Source organism: Micromys minutus (assembly GCF_963924665.1).
Source record: "Micromys minutus genome assembly, chromosome: 27".
In the NCBI taxonomy this organism is placed as follows: Eukaryota; Metazoa; Chordata; class Mammalia; order Rodentia; family Muridae; genus Micromys; species Micromys minutus.
Genome location: NC_137962.1, coordinates 21,789,166 through 21,810,116, shown reverse-complemented (window position 1 = coordinate 21,810,116; position 20,951 = coordinate 21,789,166). Strand labels below are relative to the sequence as shown.

At 54.6% G+C, this 20,951-nt stretch overlaps 1 protein-coding gene across 6 annotated transcripts in view; it reads right to left on the bottom strand.

The window, feature by feature from the left end:
- The window catches only part of KMT2D (lysine methyltransferase 2D), a 38,947-nt gene extending 19,919 nt beyond the window's left edge, over positions 1–19,028 (bottom strand). For 3 of the 6 annotated variants that reach the window (XM_080939087.1, XM_080939091.1, XM_080939092.1), the window contains exons 1-32: positions 18,971–19,028; positions 14,814–14,899; positions 14,524–14,650; positions 14,138–14,361; positions 13,929–14,038; positions 13,648–13,810; positions 13,230–13,395; positions 13,033–13,147; positions 12,770–12,927; positions 12,453–12,598; positions 10,883–12,316; positions 9,702–10,789; positions 9,143–9,259; positions 8,752–8,862; positions 7,493–7,597; positions 6,300–6,481; positions 5,956–6,120; positions 5,763–5,872; positions 5,623–5,670; positions 4,885–5,106; positions 4,557–4,676; positions 4,357–4,470; positions 4,026–4,156; positions 3,815–3,944; positions 3,586–3,651; positions 3,296–3,406; positions 2,972–3,109; positions 2,788–2,872; positions 2,325–2,566; positions 2,175–2,248; positions 1,945–1,995; positions 48–1,859 (exon numbers count right to left, since the gene is read on the bottom strand). In XM_080939087.1, the coding sequence (XP_080795213.1) occupies positions 48–1,859; positions 1,945–1,995; positions 2,175–2,248; positions 2,325–2,566; positions 2,788–2,872; positions 2,972–3,109; positions 3,296–3,406; positions 3,586–3,651; positions 3,815–3,944; positions 4,026–4,156; positions 4,357–4,470; positions 4,557–4,676; positions 4,885–5,106; positions 5,623–5,670; positions 5,763–5,872; positions 5,956–6,120; positions 6,300–6,481; positions 7,493–7,597; positions 8,752–8,862; positions 9,143–9,259; positions 9,702–10,789; positions 10,883–12,316; positions 12,453–12,598; positions 12,770–12,927; positions 13,033–13,147; positions 13,230–13,395; positions 13,648–13,810; positions 13,929–14,038; positions 14,138–14,361; positions 14,524–14,650; positions 14,814–14,862 (7,914 nt within the window). In that variant the 5' untranslated portion in view covers positions 14,863–14,899; positions 18,971–19,028. The remainder of the gene's footprint in view (positions 1–47; positions 1,860–1,944; positions 1,996–2,174; positions 2,249–2,324; positions 2,567–2,787; positions 2,873–2,971; positions 3,110–3,295; positions 3,407–3,585; positions 3,652–3,814; positions 3,945–4,025; positions 4,157–4,356; positions 4,471–4,556; positions 4,677–4,884; positions 5,107–5,622; positions 5,671–5,762; positions 5,873–5,955; positions 6,121–6,299; positions 6,482–7,492; positions 7,598–8,751; positions 8,863–9,142; positions 9,260–9,701; positions 10,790–10,882; positions 12,317–12,452; positions 12,599–12,769; positions 12,928–13,032; positions 13,148–13,229; positions 13,396–13,647; positions 13,811–13,928; positions 14,039–14,137; positions 14,362–14,523; positions 14,651–14,813; positions 14,900–18,970) is intronic. The other 3 variants (XM_080939090.1, XM_080939089.1, XM_080939088.1) reach the window with 3 other exon arrangements.
- Positions 19,029–20,951: the final 1,923 nt, after the last annotated feature.

The window sequence follows — 20,951 nt, the reverse complement described above, 5'->3', positions numbered from 1 at the left end:
GGGGAGGGCATGCCCACAGCGGGACCAGCAGCAGGAGAGCCCCTCACCTGCCGTTGCTTCTCCAGCTCTGTCTGGCTGAGGCTAGATATGCCTGCATCCTGGGCACTTGAGAGTTCAGGTGTTGCCAAAGAGCTACCACTCATTGTAGCTCCTGGGTCTTCTCTCTTTTCCACTGGAGAGGTGATGCCTACCCTTTGTGAGGCTCCATGCGACAAGTAGGGGAGGGATCCATCAGGTGTAGGAGGTGGCAGGACAGATGCGGGGCGTAGTGGGGACAGCCCATAGCCCTCCCCTGTGGGCCCACTGTTGGGCCCCAGGGGGCTGCCTGATGGGTGAAAGTTCCCCGTGGCTACTGCGTAGTTTGTGCTTTGAGGCTTGCCCAAGGTGGGGCCAGGCCCAAAATGGCTGTTGATCCCATGGGGTGAAGGGAGACCAGGCTGAGGGACAGGGGGTTTTAGGGAAGAGTCCCCTACCCCCTGTGGGAAAGTGAACCTCATGGGAGATGGGGTGCCCACAAATGCGCCTGTCCCAGGAGAACGGGCAAAATTAGTGGGCTGCCCACTTGGGACCTTGGCATGGAGCTCACCTGCTGGGCCAGAGGGCAGGGCTGCTGGGAAGCCCCCAGCTCCCAGCGGAGTGTGGGCTAGGGGCCCAGCCTTAAAGGCAACTTCAGGGGGCTGGGGTCGGGGTGGCTTATGCAATGGAGCGAAGGGGTCACGGGACTGAGGGCGTGAGGGTGGACGAGAATATGGGTCAGGGGACTGGAAGCGAGGGGTAACAGGGGATGGGCAGAAAGCCTCAGCCGACAGAGGACGTGGAGTCAGTGGGGACTGGGAACTGGACTGGGACTGTGGACTGGCGGGCACTCTGGAGAAAGGGTCAGAGGGCAGTGAGCGGGGAGGTGGGGCGCAGCAGCTCTCAGGGGGTGGTGGTTGGGGCCGAGGAGTCAATGGGGGCTGGGCATAGGGGTCAGGGTATGGGCCAGAACGAAAGATATCGGGATGGCTGGGAGGAGAAGGGGCCAAAGCCTGGGCAGGGGGTGGCTCCTGGGCCCGTAAGCCCAGGCCTGGGCTCTGGGGCTCTACCTGAGATGCCCGAGGGGTTAGGGGAGCTTTGAAGACATCAGGTGCCTTTAACTCCAGGCCACCCAGGTGGGGACCTGAAGGTGAGTCAACACAGCCCAGGTTCGGGGGACCATAGCCAGGAGAGGATGCCCCAAGCTCTTCCTTCTTCACGTCTAGGGACTTTCGGGACTCCCCAAAAGGTGGGGGTGAGAGCAGGGGATCGGAAGCCTTGCCTCCCGCTACCCCTGGGCTCTCAGGCACAGCCAGGTTGTCCAATGAGGGGCAGCGAGGTTTGAGGAAGGGGTCAGGCGTGGAAGGCTGGTGTCTGGGGGTACCTGGTGGGGTAGTATGAAATTCCCCTGGCTGGCCAGTCCCAGGTCGAGTTGTGGTACCTAGCATTGGGGGTTGGACAGGAGCTCCAGTGGGGCTTGGGTAAGGAGGATAAGTGGGTGGTGCCGCAGAGAAGCGGGGCTCCGGGGCATAGGCAGGGGCCAGTCCAAAGGGGTCCTGCGAAGGCACTTGGGCGGGCACCTGGGGTGGGAGCTTGAGGAAGAGCTCACCAGGTGAGTCAGGGCCGGGTACTGTGCCCGATGGTGGCTTCAGGAACCCGTCCGCAGAGGTAGACAAGCCAGCAGGGGTGGTGGGGCTGCCAAGGAAAATGGTGGGGGCCGCAGCAGGGGGCGGACTGCCCAGTGCCCCTGGCTGGGAGGGAATTCGGAGATGGAGGGCCGGTCGATCAGTCTTACGGGCTATGTCGCCCATCTTGGCCTGCTTGCTGATCTGGCTCTCAGCCTGCTACATAGAGACCAAGTGGAGCAGTCAGGCTGTTGACTGAAGGTATGACCCATGTCCCCCAAGCCTAGAAAGGCCACCCACTCACCTTTTGCACCTTGTTGATGCGGTGAGCAGCCCGGTTATCTTTGGCCTTTTGCTGAGGGACACAGGACACAATATAGGGCTTGGTGCTCAGCCTCAAGCCCAGCTCCCATCCCTCCTATCAAACTGCCTCCCCAGAGGTCAGTCCCGCCTCACCCAGCTGCTTATGGGATGATAGGAGAAGGACCTGAGGTAAAGCCACTTCAGGCCTCAAGCAGGCCCAAGCTGTCTTACCAGGTAGGGGGCTTTGTCAGCGGCTGGAACCTTCCTCCAGAGCTTCATGATTTGTTTACATCGGCTAGACCAGTCTGGGGAGCGGAGATCAGGTCAGAAGAGACCCCTCAACCTGCCCATGCTGTTGCCCTCACCCTTGCCCACAGATACCTGGGTAATCTTGCTTGAGATTAGGAAAGTTAATGTTGGCATAGAGTACAGGTGAGATAGTGGAGAGCTGGCCCAGTTCCTCATCTTTTTCCCAACGCTGTAGACTCCGCTGGTTATAGGACAGCCCGTCGCCCTCGCCCTCTGTGGTAGGTGTGGTGGGGGTGGAGGGGGTGGTACCCCCTGAGCCTGTCCAAGGGCTGTCTGGCTCACCGGGTTCTGGGCTAAAGAAGCCCCCGCGCTCCCTGGGGCGCAGGGGCAGAGAGTCACATAGGGTAGGGATTTCAAGACTAACCCAAACAAACTGCACAACCCCAAGTCCCTGCTCTGCCCCACTTGAGGAAGGCAGGACAAACAAGAGAGTCATCTCTTTAGTGGCTCAAAGTCAAAAGAAGGCAAGGCAGGCACCCATGTGGAGGGAAAGGACAATAGGGACCACCCAAGACAGTTAAGCACAGATACCAACCTAGAATCCAAGAAGGGGGACTGGCAGAGGCCTGGGTAGGAGTCCATCGGGCTACTGGAGGGGAGACTCCCCAAGGCTAGTCCACCTGCAAGAGCAACAGGGTCAGAGCAAAAGAAGCCACTGACCTACTCAGGTAACAAGGCTGCCTACAGCAGACTTGGAACCAGCCTCCTGCCATAGGTACCTTGGAGAAAGGGCCTCTGCAGTGGTGTCCGGCTGCCTTCTAGGCCAGGAGTTCCACAACCCAAATGCTGTTCTCGTTCTGAGCCCAGGACATCCTTAAAGAGCTGCTGCAGGTCCTTGGACTCCATTTTGGGAAGTTCTGTGGAGAATGACAAGGTACACAGGCTGCCGAGCTAAGAAACAGAAGCTCACACGTCATCACAGATCTACAGGTCATGGCCACGGAGGGTAACCAGGACTCTCCCACCAGAGCAGTGGTGGGGACTATTCCACAGACGGGGCCATTTTTCCCATGGAAGACCCTTATACACCATGCAGGCCTCACCTTCTGTGGAAATCCTGTCTAAGTCAGAGCTAAGCACTCCTTCACCTGGGGTGCCTGGCTTCTCAGGGTCACTGGGCACTGGAGACGCCTTTACACCCCCATCCTCAAGCCCTGTAATACAGAAGAAAATCACCTCAGTGGTTTGGAGGCAGGAAAACACCACTCCAGCCAATATGAACCCACATGAGACAGAACAGTGTTGGGGCTCCAACTCTGCCAGTGTTCAGGGGCAGAGACAACTGACAACAAGAAAAGCCAAGATGGGACCCAACTACCCCAACAGCCCTCACCTGGTATATCAGCTGTGCCCTCAGGCCCATGGGACTCCTCATCTGCAACATCTGGACCATCGTCTCCTATGAGCAACAGTCCCACTCCAATCAGAGACCAGTGACGCCTGATGCCCAGAATGGGGGGGCCCTTGGCCCACCCTAAGTTAATACCCGACCCCACTCCCACCTCCAGACACCTTTGCCAACTACGAGGACACCCCAGAACACGTCATCTTTATTAACTAACCTTTGTGCAAGGCTGTCATGAGCTCCCCCCGGGGTTTTGAGGTTCCCAGTCCGAAGCCTGGCCGACCCATCCCAACTGCAAACAGGGCCTTCCGACTCAGGTCCAGCAGTTCCTTTCCAAAGAAGGCTTCCTATAGGAAGCATCAAGAGAAATGACTTCTTGATGTCCAGTGGCACAGCTCCCCTGGCAGCCTAGGGATTCTGACACCTACCTGCAGGTAAGCAGGGAACATGTCCTCCAGCTTGCTCTTTCTGCGCCCTCGTCGCTGTTGCTTCTTCTTCTCGTCCCCCTCAGGCAGACTCTGTTCCACAGAGCCCTCTGCAGGCAGATCAGCAGATATCACTACAGACATGAGAAGGACTCAGGCTTTCTGGAGACACCAGGCTTGCTTCAACTCTGCTCAAGTTCTTACCTACGCCCTTGTTCCCCAACCAACTCGACCCTCCATCTGCTTTCTCGCAGTGAGCTCACACCCTGCCTCACTGGCATTGCTCCGTGTGCTGTGACCCCACCTTCTTCCCAGGCCCCACTGGAGCCCTCACCCGTCTCACCCTCGTCGGGCTGCCCATCCCCACTCAACACCTCCGCCTGTACAGCAGGCCCCTTTTTCACACGTGTATGAGACTTCCGCTGTCGGACCATGAAACCACCAATGCCTGCGAGAAAGCAGAATTAGGAATGAGAAACCACTAGAACCTGTGAGTCGCCCTTTACGGCCCTACTACCCCATTCCAGGCCTCACCCGGCCGATAGGGTTTGCGCTTGCGCTTTTTGCTCTCCTCTGTCTCTTCTTTGCCAAGCTCTACATCGGGGCTGGCGGGGCCTTCTAGCTTAACTTCACACTCCATTTGCTCAACACCGCCTGCATGTGACAGAAGACAGGCAGGTCAGAGAGATGGGCCTTTATCCTGTCCTGGTAAAGAGGGAACCCAGTAACCTGCCACAGTGCCACCTAAGCAAGACAAAGTGCTAGCGAAGACCAGCAGTGGCTCCGTAGCCCCTACCCAACATCCCAACTCATGGGCTGTGTCTCCCACTAGCTGCCTTTCTCTGAGATTTCCCAGCCCAACCTTCACCCTTGAGCAGCTCGTCAGTGTCCAGGTCCCCATCCTTCTTGTCATCAGGGCCAAGGGCATCTGAGGGCTCAGAACCCTCCAGCCCTGCCTCGCCTGGGAGGCCTAGCCGTCCTCGCCGCTGGCGCCGCTTGTGCAGTGGTGACATGGTCAGGTTACGCAGTACCGCCATGCCAGTTTCTGTCAGCCACACACCCTCGAAGCGAAAGAACTGGGGCTCTGGACAACAGGGAAGAACATTTGACCCCTGGACAGAGGCCCCAGGGAAACCAAAACCCCACGTCAGCCCATGTTCCCAACTGAAGCACAAGCAGTGTCAGACAAGTCCTGTCGGTTTCTAAGGGCTGAGACAGCAGGCCCACGGAAGGCTCTACCAGGGACTGAGGGATCCCGAGCTGAGTGCTGTTGCAGAAGCCTAGCTATGCCAGAACCTATTAACCACAGGTTCTCTCGCTGTCGAGAGACGCCAGCATACTCAGTAAGAGTGCGGCCCACACTGTGGCAGAAAAGACGGCCTTGTCCCTTCTGTGAGAAGATAGCTGTGCTCTCTTGAATGAGATTCTTGTAGTAAAGAAGCAGATTTGCCTGGTGAAAGGAACCATGTCCCTGGTGAAAGGAGCCATGTCTGGGAATAGGAAAACCTTGGTTCTAATCATAACTTTGCCGATGACTTGGCCATTGGTTGGAGCAGAGGAGATGGTCTATGGTCTTAGTTGGTTTGGTTTGGTGGCTTACCTGGCTCTTTTACCTTCACAGGTACCAACTCTGGTGGGGCAACAGGTACTGCAGGAAGGAGGACAGACCAAAGGCAGCTTAGGACACTGTCAAAAGTAAGACACTCACGGCCTCTGTGCTTCCTCCAACCCGATACTCACCCACAGGCTTTACCACATAGGGCTGGCAGGAAACACAGTCAAAGCCCTCATCGGCTGCCTGCTCCACTTCATCCTCTGTGAAGAGGCTCTCGCAGCCAGCATGCATCCACCTGGAGAAGGAAGATGAGGTGAGCACAGGCAAGGCCAGCTGACAGCACACAAAGCTGACATGAGGAGGAAGGGATGCCCTCACCGTTCACAGTGGCGACACTGGATCAGCAGGTCTTCCTCCACATAGGGAGCGTGACAGATAGGACAGGTCACCAGGCTAGCACACGGCCCGCAATGTGTGTAACTATTCTGCCATTCACAGTGGAAGCCAGGAGAAGCAGCCCCACACTGCATACATGACACACACCTGGTAGAAGCAGAAAGACCTTCAGCACCCAACCTAGGATCCCAGAGGCACCCCCACTGAGAACCAGACCAACAGGCTCTCTTTAACACAGGGTACCATAAATTCAACATTGCGTCTGCTCTAACTGTATCTCAGACCCATCACCATCTCCTGACAGATCCCAGGTGCCTTCTCCTTACCACTTGCACTTCCAGCCACCCTTGGGCACAGTGAGCAGTGGGGGGTCCAGGCAGTAAGTATGGTAGCTAATGTCACAGTCATCACAGAGCAGCAGGCGTGAGGGATCGGAGGCCTGGCCGCACACCTCACACACAATACACTCCACACAACGCCAGCCCTTTAGCAACATCACCTTGGTGATCTGGTGGAGAAAAAGAGACACCTCAGCTGCATGCTGGGGAGGGATGTGCAGAGCACAGAGGGGCCTGTTTGTACAGAGCAACTCTAACACCTAAAAGTGCCTCTCCAGAGGCTCCCAGGAGCCGTGCTGAACAGAGAACCTCCAACCACAGCCCCGAGTGAACAACTTTTCTGTCATTAAGCAGACACCAAACTGATGACAGAACACAGTTAATTTCCCTCAATTTTTCTTCACCTTTTAGAACTGTTACTAATACAAGCTAATAAATGTTACTAGTACATTAATTAGTAAGTTGGTAGTTTTAGAAAACCCCAAAGGACTGACTAGACCTTAGGTTGAAGACAATGCTATCTATCTGTACTTGTGGAGCTCCAGTTTTGACCTCTGATTTGCTTCCAGACTGTACCATGGTTTTGTTTTGTTATCTATCTGGTTTGGTGTGAGACAGGGTCTCACTGTGTAGCTCTAGCTGGCTTGGAGCTCACTATGTAGACCAGGCTGACCTCAAACTCACAAAGATCTGCCTGCCTCTGTCTGAGATCAAAGACCAACACTCCTGGTCACGAAGCACGTTTTCCACTAGTAAACCGTCTGCATTTCTCCGATGGACTGAACTACACTGGCAGTTCTGGCCTGTAGAAAGAAGCTACTACAATGTCCCCTACAAATTCCAAAGCACCTTTGAGTTTGACAGGACTAACAACTGATTGATGACTTCCAAGAGCCACTGCCACTTTAAGAAATCAAGTGTCAGGCTGATGAGACAGCTCGGCAGATAAAGGCCCTTGCCACCAAGCCTAATGACTTGAGTTTGATCCCCGAAATCAACATGGTAGAAGGAGAAAACTGATCCTACAAGTTGTCCTCTGACCTCAAAAACTACACCCTGACCTGTGTCCCCTCCCGCACCAGAGAAATAAATGTGATAAAATGATAAAAGTAGTGTGGGGGATCAGGATAACAGAGAGCTGACTCTACCCACCACCCACACATCCCAGGCCCTGAACTCACCTTGCTGTTGACACAGTACGGGTGATAGCACTGGGAACACTGAGAACAGGCCAACAGGTGGCCCTCGGCACCCCGGCCAAAGCTGCCACACACCACACACATGTCCTGCAGAGGAACAAAAGCCCCAACGTAAATCATGCCTCTGTCTCTGTCTTCTGTCTGTCTGCCTGTCCCTATGTCTGTTAAAGTAGGGAATGAGAACAGTATATAGAGGGAGTCAAAGGTCTTCCTCTATCATATTCCAGGCCCCCCCCCTTTATTTTTTGAGACATAGCCTCTCATTGTACCTGAAGTTCACAATTGTTTTTATAAAGATTTATTTATTTTTTCTATGTGGGTACACTGTCACTGTCTTCAGACACACCAGAAGAGGGCATCAGATCCCATTACAGATGGTTGTGAGCCACCATGTGGTTGCTGGGAATTGAACTCAGGACCTCTGGAAGAGCAGCCAGTGTTCTTAACCACTGAGCCATCTCTCCGGTTCCAAAGTTCACAATTTCAACTAAGCTAGTTGGCCAATGAACTTCTGGGATCTACCTGCCTCCTCCCCCAACACTGATACAGGCTGTATGGCCAGAACCAGATTTCAACAGGTCCTAGGGATTTGATGTCAGGTCCTCTTGCTTGCAAAGCAAGCATTACTCCAAAGGCATCTGCCAGTCCTGCAAACATGTCTGTTGACTACGGTCCTGTGCCTCCCTCGGAAATCTTCCTGGTCTAATTGGGTAACTAAAAATATACTCTAGCATCAGTTACGAGGTTATAGGAAGACCAGCTAGGGTAGAGACTTGTCCTGTAAGAGCTATATATGACAACAAAGAAAGGAGGCTCAATATGACCTGGGGGCAACTGTACAGACTCCCTGGGCTACGACATACACAGGCTTCCTGGACTACAGTTTCACCCTTTTCACCATGCAGTCCTCACAATCCACTTCCTCATTAGCTAGGTATCCCAACCAGCAAACTGAGTCCCTGGTATTTTCCATCTACCTTCTCAGCAAAGTAAGCTCATGAGCAAGCACACATAAACACACACACACACACACACATAAACACACACACACACACACACACACACACACAGAGACAGAGGAGGGAGGGAAGAGGAGAGGGGTAGAGGGAGGAAGGGAGGAAGGGAGGGAGAGAGAGAGAGAGGGGAAGAGGGAGGGAGGGAGAACATGAGAGAGTGCAAGGGAGCGCTCAGCATGCCTTCTCTCACTGCTAAAGCTGGGCCATCCCAACTGGGCACAGTACCTGCATTAGAACAAATTTGTCTGTGTTAGAGAAGAGAACCACGGTATTTTGCATGGTGTCATCGTCTTCCTCCTCCTCCTCCTTGCTAGGAGAACTATCAATATCAGCCACCTTAATAAGCAGAAAATTGGAGAAAGTGAAGGAAAGTCTGCCTGAGCTATGCCGCCCTCTTTCCCATACTCAGAAAGGAGGTGTGACTGCCTGGCTAAGCTGAAGCCTAAGAGGCAGAACACTCAGAGTCCCCTGCTGGGGTCCAATGGCAGGGGGTTCAAGAATCCTCAGAGCCAAGTAGTCAGGCCCTTGCTAGTAAACAACAGATTCTAAGCATGCTTAACTTTTAAGGAGCATGCAGTATGCGTGTGGGTAGGAGGGGTGCAGAGCCAGTTCTTACTACCAGTGTCTCAATGGAAGAAGTGGTTGACTTCAGTCGGGCCCGTCCTCTCCCTCGTCCTCCATGTGCTGCTCCTCCACGAGGCCGGCGTCTCCCTGGGAAACTGCTGCTCCGACCCTAAGTGATGGGAGAGGCCCATTACAGGACTGGGTGTGCTGGGCCCACAGGCTTGGAGGGAAAGATGACAAATGAAGAGTCTAACAGCTTTTTAAAAATGACCCACTCGAAGGACAAAAAAAAAAAGTCAAGTTTCCAAATACTGACAAGTCCCAAGTGAGTAATGACCAAACCAACCTCTCCTTCCAAGAATGACCACCATGGGAAAAGGACAAAACAATAAGAAATGACTTTAGAGTACCAAGGTTTTGGTCCCAGTTGCATTTCTGAGTGGCCATGAACCTGGGTAAATCATTTACCTCCTCTGGGCACAGTGGTCAGCTAGGCAGGGTTGGACTATAGGACCTAGAGTCTAGGCTGCAGAAAGCCAAGTGCAAAGGCAGCACCAGGCTGTGCTAACGACATCACAAGCTTGAGCACATCCAGGGCGCGAGCCTCTTACCTGTTTGATTCGGGACCGGGCAGGGGAGCTGCGCCGCCGCCCCTTGTCCCCCTCAGCTTTGCCTCCACTGGTGGCTGCCCCAGTGTCACACAGCAGGGAGTCATCAGTCTCTGGCAGCGAGTCGGTGCACAGGCGTAGGGATCCTTCGTCTCGGGCCGGACTAACATCCGTGGATACTCCTAGCTCCATGGACAGGGAGCCACCCCCCTCAGGGTCAGGAGAGCCCAGTAGGGGCTCTGAACCAGGAAAACTGGCACTGGCATCACCCTGGCTCAGATTAGAGATCTCGTTGACGATGTCGGATTTGATGAGAGTGGGTGGCATGGGGGCCATTGGTGCACCAGGCTCCTCCTGCTCTTCACAGGGTGAGCCCTGCTCTGTCTGCTTGCATTCTGGGCCATAGACCTCCATAGGGGTCACAGGGATCAGCTCCTCAGGATCCAGGAGCACAGGAGAACCTTTAAGTTCACTGGCCAAACTGCCAGAGATCTGTCCAGTCCGTGACTGTGAAGAATTAGCATCAGTCCCATCTAGAGGGGCTGTGTCTTCTCCCAAGCCAGAGAAGTCATCCAGGGCTGGAGCAGGGCTGGGGGCAGGGCAAGAAAGGTCCCCCATAGGGGATGGCAGAGGACTGGTGGCCCTGGGTTCCAAGGCTGGGCACTCAGGTTCTGAACCTTTTTCAGTCTCCATCTCGTGCAGCTCAGCTTCATCTGAGACATCCCCTGCCTTCTGCACAGGACTCAGTGGGGAGGGGACAGAGAGGGGCAGAGCAGGAGGTGAGCAGTGGGAGGGAGGAGGGGTTGGAGAAGGCAGGGAGTGCTGAAGGAGCGGTCCCATGAGGATCGGAGAAGCAGGCCCCATAGGGGAGCCTGGAGACGGGGGAAGGATCATCGGGGGTACAGGCTCAGGGTCAGTGCAGTTGGCTTCTGGTGGAGGGCTGATAGGTGTCTCAAGGATGGGGGCAGCCAATGGTGACTCAGGGTCACTGTCCCCTTTGGCACCAAAGGGGTACTCTAACTCCCCCAAAGGAGACAAGGCTGGAGGGGCTGCAGCTGGGATAATGGGTGAGAGTGGAGGAGGAAGAGGATCTGGGTGAGAAGAGAAAAAGAGGCTCTTAGATTACATGTGCCATAAAGTGTTAAGACTCCCCTGAGAGTAATGGGGCATTAATACCTCCTTACCTGGTGGCATCAGCTGAGGTGACAAGACTGGCTCCCCCGACAGGGACAAGGGCAGCTCCTCAGGAAGAGGGGATAAAGGTGGTTCCCCAGGGTCAGACAGGACTGGCTCTCTAAGAATGGGGGATAAAGATGGCTCCCCACTTGGGGGAAACAAGGACAGCTCCTTAGGTGCAGGGCACTGGCTTGGTTCCTCAGGAGGCTCTTCAGGCTGAGGAGAATGGTGTAGTTCCTCAGGCATGGGGTATAGGCAGGGCTCCTCAGATTGGGGAGACAGGTGCAACTGCTTAGGCTGAGGAGACAGGTGTGGTTCCTCAGGCTGATTGGACAGGGGTCGTTCCTCAGGCTGAGGGGACAGATGTGGTTCCTCAGGTTGAGGGGACAGGTGTGGTTCCTGAGGCACAGGGGACAAGCGTAGCTCCTCGAGCTGAGAAGACGGGCAGGGTTCTGCAAGCACAGGGGACAGGCATGGCTCCTCCGACTGTGGGGAGAGCCGAAGTTCCTCAGGCTGAGGAGACAGGCATGGTTCCTCGGGCTGGGGGCAGAGTCTCAGCTCCTCAGGCAGTGGTGACAAGGGTGACTCTTCCATTGGCAGAGACATGAGTGAGTCCTCTGGTGGTGGTGAGGCAGGTGAGTCTTCATGGGGAGGGGACAGTCGGGCAGCTTCAGGTGGAGGTGAGGCAGGAGAGTCCTCCGGTGGTGGGGACAGTCGGGAAGCTTCAGGTGGAGGTGAGGTGGGAGAGTCCTCCGGTGGTGGGGATAGGGGAGATTCCTCAGGTGGTGGGGACAGCCGTGATACCGCAGGCAGAGGGGACAAATGTGACAGGACAGGCAGGGGTGAGAATCGTGATACCTCAGGTGGGGGGGACATGGGTGAGTCTTCAGGTGGGGGAGACATGGGTGAGTCCTCAGGGGGTGGGGACAGCCGTGATGCCTCTGGAGGTGGGGACAGAGGAGAGTCCTCAGGTGGAGGAGATAAGGGAGACTCTTCAAACGGTGGAAAAAGATGAGATGCCTCAGGTGGAGGGGACATGGGTGATTCTTCTGGTGGAGGGGACATGGGCGACTCCTCGGGTGGTGGAGATAGACGAGATGCTTCAGGTGGTGGAGAAGAGGGCAATAACTCTGGTGGGGGGGACAGAGGAGACTCCTCAAATGGTGGAGATAGGGGTGAGGCTTCAGGTGGTGGAGACAGGGGTGTGTCTAGTGCATGAGATGGGGGGGACTCCTCCAGTGGAGAAAAAGGTGATGACTCAGGTGGTGGAGAGAGGGGTGACTCCTCAGTTGGTGGGGAAAGGCGAGAGGCCTCAGGTGGTGGAGATGTGGGTAATTCTTCAGGTGGTGGAGACAGGGGTGACTCCTCAGGTGGGGGCAGCAGTGGCATCTCCTCATTTAGGGGAACCTCCAACTGGGCTTCAAGTTGGGTCCCTCCTCTCCCTGTAGACACAACATATCATCTTCCTACCTAGTTCAGATCTGACTGCACAAAAAGTGCAGGGTCTGAGGCAAAGTAAAAACTGTCTCTTGCCACAGAACAAAGGACAGATTTCAGGGACCTTTAAGCCCTACTCACCTAGTGGTTTGGCTTCACATTGCAGGGGCCCCGGTTCCTTGGGTTGCATAGAGGTCACGTGCCCACCCTTTGGCTGCCCTTGGCATGCAACGTACAGAGCATCGGGCTCATCAGTGGGAATCTCACCAGACTCTGGGGGTGAAAATCTGCAGAGGGTACAGGGGAGCAGACACTGTGGTTCCAGATAACAACTCCTAGAGAGCCGACTGGGGACAAGGTGTCAGTGGGGTGGACGGCACTGGCTGCCTGTTTTAACATGGCTCCTCCAGTCTCACCCCTCCCAATGCCCCATCACCATCTCAGTCGACACTGATTACCTGCTACAGACAGCTGGGTGCTGTTCAGCAACAGAAATGACAGGCTGGCTTCCCTGTGTTTTATGACAGCGGTGACAGAGCGAAAAGTTCTCAAACCACTCAGAGTTGGGATTCAATTCTGCTGAGCCTGCCCCACAGGCCCGACATACCCGGCAGGTCTAGGGAAGCAAGAAGGCAAGATTAGTCAAACCACAGCTGGAGACAAAGGCATGCATGTGACAACTGTGGAGAGGCTAAAGGAGGTGGCATCAGAAGATACTCACCTTACATTTCCACGAGTGAGCAGGCAGACCCTCCATGGGTGGTTTTAAGCAGAAGGTATGATATCCTTTGTCACACGTCTCACAGACCAACATCTTAGAATCATTCCCAGGTTTCCTAAAGAGCACAGACACATTGTCGGATCCTTCCTAGCCTCATTTCTGCCCAGATGGCTCCACATCCGCCTTCACACTCTTACCTGCAGGCTTGGCACACTTTGCATTCAGGGCACTGCCAACCGGCACGCTTGCGGGCAGTCAGAGCAGTGTCCAGGCAGGCTCCGTGATAGTGATGCCCACAGCTGGTACAGAAGAACAAGTCACACAGCTCCCCTGGCCCCTCACACACTGCACAGCGAGCCTCCTCTGCAGTGGGAAGGAAGGGAGGTGCAGGTTATGGAGTGCTCATGCTACTGAAGACAGTCACACAGAGCACACGGGTATACTATTCTAGGCACTGCAGAGAATCTACAGACAGGAAAATATAGGCAGAGCCCCTGTGCTCACAAAGCTTGCATCTATTTTACTGGGACAGAAAGACTGTAACTTTAGACTGAACAATGCTTTGTGGAGTACCAAAATCAAGGGCACACTCGGCCCCTCGTCTGCTCTTCTCACCCGAATGTGCAGCTCCGTCACTGTGCTCTGGGCAGAGCAGCTGCAGCGTTCTCATGGACAAGAAGGAGCCACTGGCAGTCGCACAGGGAAAGTGGTAAAGCCGTGAACATCCGGGTGAGCGGCAAGGAACGGAGGCACCAAACCTGGCGCAGTGGGAGCAGCGCTGCAAGGATGGGTACAGCGTCAGAGCAGGCTGGCTCTCGACAAAGCTTAGCCACTAGCCCATTCCCAGGGCTGCCTGCTCCACCCTCACCTACTTGATCACCTGACCTTAACCCTACCTGTGAGATCCCTGAGAAGACGGCCTTGTCCACACCACATAGTTCTGGGCCCTCCTGCCCCCATACACCTGCTGACCACGCTGCACACCAATGATGCGCCCAGCAGTGCCCTTGATGAATGGAATGATGGAAACAGAGAGGAAGAAGTTAGCACCGTGACCAGCAGCTCAGGACGGCCCAGCCTCCACCCTGCTTCCAAACCCACTTACCTCCAGGCTCTCCTAGGTGGGCAGGCGTAAGGCCCTCAGGGAAACCAATTTGTGATAGGTCCTCATTGGGCAGCACTGCCTCACAGGGACCTGAGCTTCCCCCAGAGGACACCACTGGAAACCGGGGCCAGTCAGATGGCAATTCAAAGCGCTGCAGCTCCCTCTGCCCATGCAGACTGGGCTCCCCACAGTTACAGAGAGCACAACGCCGTGCTGGACCCCCACTGTGGACACACACACATCAGCACCATGGCAGCCAACAGTCCCCACCCCATAATCCCGTGATTTGGCAAACCCTTGTATCCTACTCAAACTTCTGGAAAACCCTCACCTCTCCAATCAAATCCCCAAGTACTATGAAGTCCTGTTCTCCACAAACAAGTTACCTGCAGTCATGAGGCAGCTTCTGAAGCCGGGAACTCCCAGAACTGGGAACAGAGACCTCCCTGATACACAGGATGGGAAGGTCTGGCTCAGTGGCACCTGGCTTCTCAGGGGCTGCAAGTCCATCAGCTGTATGAACAGAAAGGAGATGGCATTTAAGCTTTTGTCTCAAAGAACAAAGTTCTTCAAGTGTATTTCAGACCAAGCCAGGATTTGTGCCAGGACCAGAAATAAAGGACTACCCTTGATGAGCCAAAAGCTGTCAGCAAACTGGGCAATGTGTCCTACTCACCTGCCGGGTCTGAATCTTTATCTTCAGCAGGCAGCTTCTGGCTGTCCATCCCTCTCTCCGACTGGGCAGGGCCCTCTCGGGGAGACCTGTTGGTGCCAAGACATACCTATATGTCCACTAAGCTTCTTCAGTGAGCCCTTTTCCCATTGTAAGTCAATCAATGGTAAGCAGACCCTTTAGATATCAGAGACAAACCTTGTCTACACATCTCTGTCGTAGTGACTAGGGACTTCATTTTCTGACTCTTACCCTCTTCTCTCCTCCAAACACATACCTTCTTCTCTCATCCTGGATCTTCAGTTATCTATTCCATTTTCCTACTTCCACCCTCCTCTGTAACAGTTCCTAGGGCAGTCACTCCAACTAAAACTACATCCATTGTTTCATCTTAACTCCTGGGTCCTATCCCTTGGCCTTTATTCTTAGGTCTCAGGTCAGCTTCCATCCTACAGGCCTGAAAGTAGCAATCCACTTGACCCAGAAGTCTTAGTCATGTCAAAATCCCTCTCACAAAGAGTCTTGCAAGAGATTCAACTCCCACACTAAACCAAAAGATAGCTATGAATGGATCTCCACTGCTCTTAACAAGGATATCCCAAATACAACAGAAGGAATTTCAATTGCCAGGCATATGAAACTCAGAAACACCACTGGCCCCAACCCTAAATGGGCCCTGGGTCTCACCTAGCATGAAGGCCTCAGGTTTGTTGCCCTTAGCAACGCCAACTGCCCTTCTTCCTTAGATGCTCCTAGTAGTTAACAGAAGTGGGCCTTAAGAGTTACTGAGCATGTGTAAGCAGGCCTGGGGCTAAGCATGCTGGGAGTTGTAGTCTCAGGAAGCACATTGCTACTTGGAGGAGGGCTAAATGGGGCAGGACTTAACAGAGCAGAATAGTTTCCTTCCTCTTAAGTCAAGCCAGGTTTCCAAATACTCGAAGAGTTAACGGTCCCTCTTTCCTTTTTCATATATAGTCCAGTGTATCTCAAAACAAATGAAACATGCTAAAGCTACATCTGAAAGCTTAAGATTTACATAACACTTGATGTATTTTTCTTGCCCTCCAAGGCAGCCACACAGAGTACAAAGACTGAGAGGAGGCAAGAGTAAGAATCCCAGAGATGCTAGGCCTGGTGGCAGATACTGATACCACCATTACTTGGAAGACCAGCCTGGTCTACACTGAGAGCTCCAGGCCAACCAGAGCTCCACAGTGAAACTGTTTAAACAGACAAAATTTCCCAAGATTACTGAGTAGGAAAGAAACCCCACAGGAGAAAGCAGAGAAGCAGTGCCCGCAGCTGTGGTGAGAAGGGTAGCCCTGCTCCTCAGTGTTTAGTGCTTGTAAAGGTGAGTTAAGAAGACTCCCTTAAAAACCACTGTAAACGATAAAGGTCTGAGAAACCCATCGCCCCTGTTTTCCACTCCCCTTGTTTAGTCAGTGATTACACCAACCTGGGTACAGATAATCCTGTCCTCTAAAACTGGAAGGCAGATGCCCCAGCCAGTCACTAGGGGCTGGATGACAAGGGAAACCCTCAAAGTGCCCAATGATCAGCAAATCAATCCCAGCCACCACGACATCGGTTCACAGCATCAGTTTCCCTCCCTAAGCTCCCCTGAGAACCATGAGAAAGTGAAGATACCACCTTCCTCTCCTCCTGACTTTCTGAACCTGCCAGAGAAGGAGCACAGCATCACCTGACACCTAGCAGCGCCATTCCCAAGCACAACAGTCCGTTTGCAGGAAAGCAGGGTGCTTATCTGGCCAGTTTACAGAGCATGCTCTGAACTTCAGCAGGCCCTTACCAGCCACCTGTGGGAAGTGGGAACTGGAGCTCAAGGTTCTATTCTATCATTCAAGGCCTGGTCACACCAAAGGCCCATGAGGACTTTAAAGTTTTCCAAATGTTTGCATCTAACCATGTCTTCCTAACAGATCCTCTACCAACTTTGTTCTCAGAATTGAGGCCAAGAGAGCCACAAGTGGCAACAAACAAAAGGCAACCATGATGATACAGTGGGTAGGAGGGCCGTCTGACACAAGGCCAGAGGGACACATTCCTCGGCCCTCCCCCAAGCACAGCTCTCTTGAGCTGCTAAAGCTAGCTAGCACTGCCCAAGTAAGTACAGAAACTACCTTCTTCATCTAGCCTTGAGGATCAGAGTAGAAACCGGAGCAAAGGAAGCATCCCACTTACAGAGCCACAGAAAGTCCAAGACTGACCATAAACTGTCCTTTTTCTGTACCATAAAGCATCCAGGGACATCTCCAAGAAGCCTAAAACCTTAGCCCCTAACCACTGAAGCTTCCAGCCCAGCATCTACACCAAAATATCACGAGCCATAGCAATCAAGTCCCTGGAGGCATTTGAGAAAATAAAGGCAAAGGTTCCCCCATCCCATCATTCACAGCCGGTAAACAGACACACATATATCCCAAGGGGGTTTTCCCTGGATCGAAACCAGCCTAATACCTGGGCCAGGCTTGCTCTGAGCTAGGGAGCTGAGACCCCAGAGTCTTAGGTCTTAAAAAAAAAAAAAAAAAAAAAAACGCTCAAAACAGCAGGAAAGGTGTCAAGAGATTTACTCCAACCACTCTCCTTCCTGTATTCACCCTAGACCCATAGGCTTCACTCCATTTTCTCTGCAAGAGAGGAAATGGAGGCTTGGAGGGGTGAAAGGCTGGAGTAGGCCCTTGAGTGAACAGCTCTTCAGTGGGACTCAGGACTTCCTGGTTCCCAGCTAGAAAATCAGACCACACCTCTCTCCACCCCCATTTTTGGGTCAGCCCTCTAGGAAGGATCCAAATGGTAACACACTGTCCCTGGGTAGCCTAGGGGGCAGCCAGATCTAACAAGGTACAGTCCTACCTAAGGATGTTATCTAAGGGCAGACCAGAGAAGCAGAGACCACAGATGACAGTTCACCTTACTCCATACCCCTTTGCCACCTCTCAGAAATTTTTCAAGGGCAAACCCCCTACTTTCCCCTTTCTGAGACAAGATTCAAGGAGACCTAGCAAGTGTATTTTGGAGAGGGTGGAATGAGGGAGCAAAATGCACTAGCCAAATCCCTGCTGGGCACCATGACAGGTGTGAGAGGGGCTGTCCCAGCCCAGGGCCCATAGGCTGAGGCGGGAGGCTCATGCTACACCCTTCCTGCTGTACATACACACCCCTTCTCCCCAGCACCTCCTACCAGGGCTGGAAACACTGGCTTCCAGCAGAACAGAGCATAAATAAAGTCATCTCTCTGTCTAAGAGGTACAAGCTACCCTATTCTGCAGGGCAGGGGCAGCACCTGAGAACTATTTACCATTAGGTAGCCAGAAAAGCATCGTAGAGGTCTGGCAGGGGCTTTCAGGATTGGCCAGGGACTCATGGGCAGCTAACTCTACACTAGGCCCAGAGAAAGCAAGAGACAAAAGCCATTTTTTTGCAGCTCACATTCGTAGAGAACAGATCTCAACGGCCTCCTCTATAATCCCCTGGAGATTATGTCCATCCCAAGAGAAGGGGAAGCAAAGCAGGCTAAGACACCACTAGGCCTTGCTGGGGTCACTTTGCCAGGCAAAGGTAGTTAAGTTGAACAGCAGAGGCAGAGCTGCCTCAGCTCCCCTCTTCATTGCAACAGCTTCCACCCACCCTCCCCCTGGTGAAGGACCCAGGACTCCTTGAGTTTTCCACAGATTGTTTTGGGTGCCCGAGTAGGTAGGAACAACATTAAAGTTCAATCAGGCAGTAAGTCCGACCTGGCAGTGGCAACCCCTCCCCAAGTTGCTCTGTCCCAAGGAACCCTGGGGGTGGGGGTGGGGGACAGCAGCCTGGGATCAGTGTTGGCCTCAGGGCCTGGGTCCTAGTTTGGCCGAACTCCCTCAACACAAAAATAAACAGGCGGAGAGGCTATCTGGACATGTTCCCAAACTCCTGTAGTTCCCTGAACCCCCAATCTTTAAAGAGGCACACCCCAAGAAACCAGGCCTCAGTTCTGCCGTGGCAACTGGCTCAGATTCCCTTGACAGACCCTGCCAAAGGAACCCTCCCCAGCTCTGGCACCCCTTTCCCCAACCTAAAGGCCAGCACCGGCCAAGATAGTCCATCTGGCTGTGCCCCCAGTCCAACCCTTTCTGGGCCCAGGCCGGGCGGACTTCACTCACCTCTTCACAGGGCGATCCAGAAATCCTCCTCCGAGAACATGGCCAGAGCCCGGGCCGCTCCCCGACCTCCAACCGCCAGAGCGAGCACAGCTGCCCCCCACTCGGGGGGGCTTAGGGAGGCCAAGAACGGTAAATCCAGGTCGGAGTGGTCACCCTTCCCCCGGGTTTTAAGGAGAAAAAAAAAAAAAAAAAAAAAAAAAAAAAAAAAGCAAGAATCCAAGAGGGGCTCTCTGCCTCGGGTTCCAGCAGTTTAGGTTTCCATGAACAGCCCCAGGGCGGCGAATCCCGAGCGGACACAAAGAGAGCACCGGTGGCTTTGATCTTGGGCGAGCAGGCTCCGCATCCGCGTCGCGGGGCGGCCTCTCAGTCCTAGGGCCCGGCCAGCGCCCCGGCCGCCCGCGCCGGGCTCGGGCGGAACGTCGAGGCTCTCCAGATGGAACGTCGAGGCGCCTCCCCAGCAGCCCGGAAGGAATGCCGCGCCGCGCCGCGCGCCGGGCCCGGATGGAACGTGAGCCCCTCGCAGCCGCGCCGAACCCCTCTCCCCGCCCGGCCGGCGCCCCGGGGCCGCGCGAGCTACGGCGACGCGGAGCCGGCGGGGCCGAACCTGACACACACCCAGCGCCGGGCTCCGCGACCCCGAGCGTTCCCCCTCGGCGGCTTCGAGCCCCCCACCTTCTGCTCCCCCCGGGGAAGGGAGGAGGGTTGGTGGGCGAGGAAGAGGAAGGGGCGGGCGGTGCGAGCCCTCTGCCCGCTCCCCTCCGGCCGCTCCAGGCCCAGCGCTCGCCTCCCTTCCCCTCTGGCCTCGGGAGCTGCCCCGCCCCCGGCCTGGCCGGCTGTGGTCCGCAGCACCCCCTAGACCCCCGGCAGGCTCTGATCGCGGGGGGTCTAGAGGTGCATGGTCCAACCCCGGCTCCCGGCGCCGGGGGGTCAGGAAACTGAGCGGAAAGTGGGGAACGAGGCAGCCATTTGCAACCGGAGAGGAAAGTAGTGCAGCGCGGCGCCGCTCCGCCTCCCCCCTCCGCCTCCTGCTCGGCCGGTAGGGTGGTTCCTGCGAAGAGGCTTTTTCCTCGCCTGGGATCTGGGCAGCGGTCGTAGAGACTCGTGGAGCGTCCGGCGCGAGATCCAGGGGGGGCCTTTTGCCTGGGGAACCCCACTCAAGAAGGGGAGAAAGGAGAAGAGGAGGCCCTATTTTGTGTTGGAGCGGGGCGGCGGAGGGGTACAGCCCTCTTGGAGGAAAGGCTGTGACTCTGCAGTTCTACGCACACGCTCAGGGATCCCTCCGCCGCAGATTAACCCCGACTGCGCCAGGCTGGCCGCCGGGCAGACACGTGGGAATAAAGCCCCCCTCTTCTTCACCGCGGCCCAGGAACTGTCTCCTTTACCTTCTGGGTGGTAAAGCTAGGATTCTGACCACTTTTTAATGCTGTTCCCTAAACTCACTGACCCTTGGAACTCCTTGCTTTGGCTGGGGACAATCTTTGCCAAGGGGAGGGTTGGGGGGTGAAAAGAGAAGCCTGGAGATTGGCCGCAGCTCTGCATCCTGGGAACTGGAGTCCGCAAATGGAGAAAGTGAGGCACAGTGCCTGGCGCTGCAAAGGGTGGGTTCTTGCCACGTTTGGGGGCCGGAAGAAAGCTGGACGACTCTCAGGTCTTCTAACTCTAAGACCCTTTGGTGCAGAAGTATTGTCGGTGTACTCACGATCCCCAAACAACCACTTCCCTACCAAAACATCAACGTAAAGTGTCCCCACCCCATATTTAATTTTCCCGAAAGTCTTCTGAACCTGTGTTTTCTTCTTCCTTAAACTGAGCTAAATACCCTGCTCCTTGGTTGGAATATTGTTAATCTGGATAAGACCCTCAAACTCCCGCACTCCAGATAGGAAGACTAGAATTACCTTTCTGCATAGACTATATACATGGCATAAGAGGTTGAGACAAACTAACTGTGTACCCGATACTTTCTATCCCCTTTTTTTTC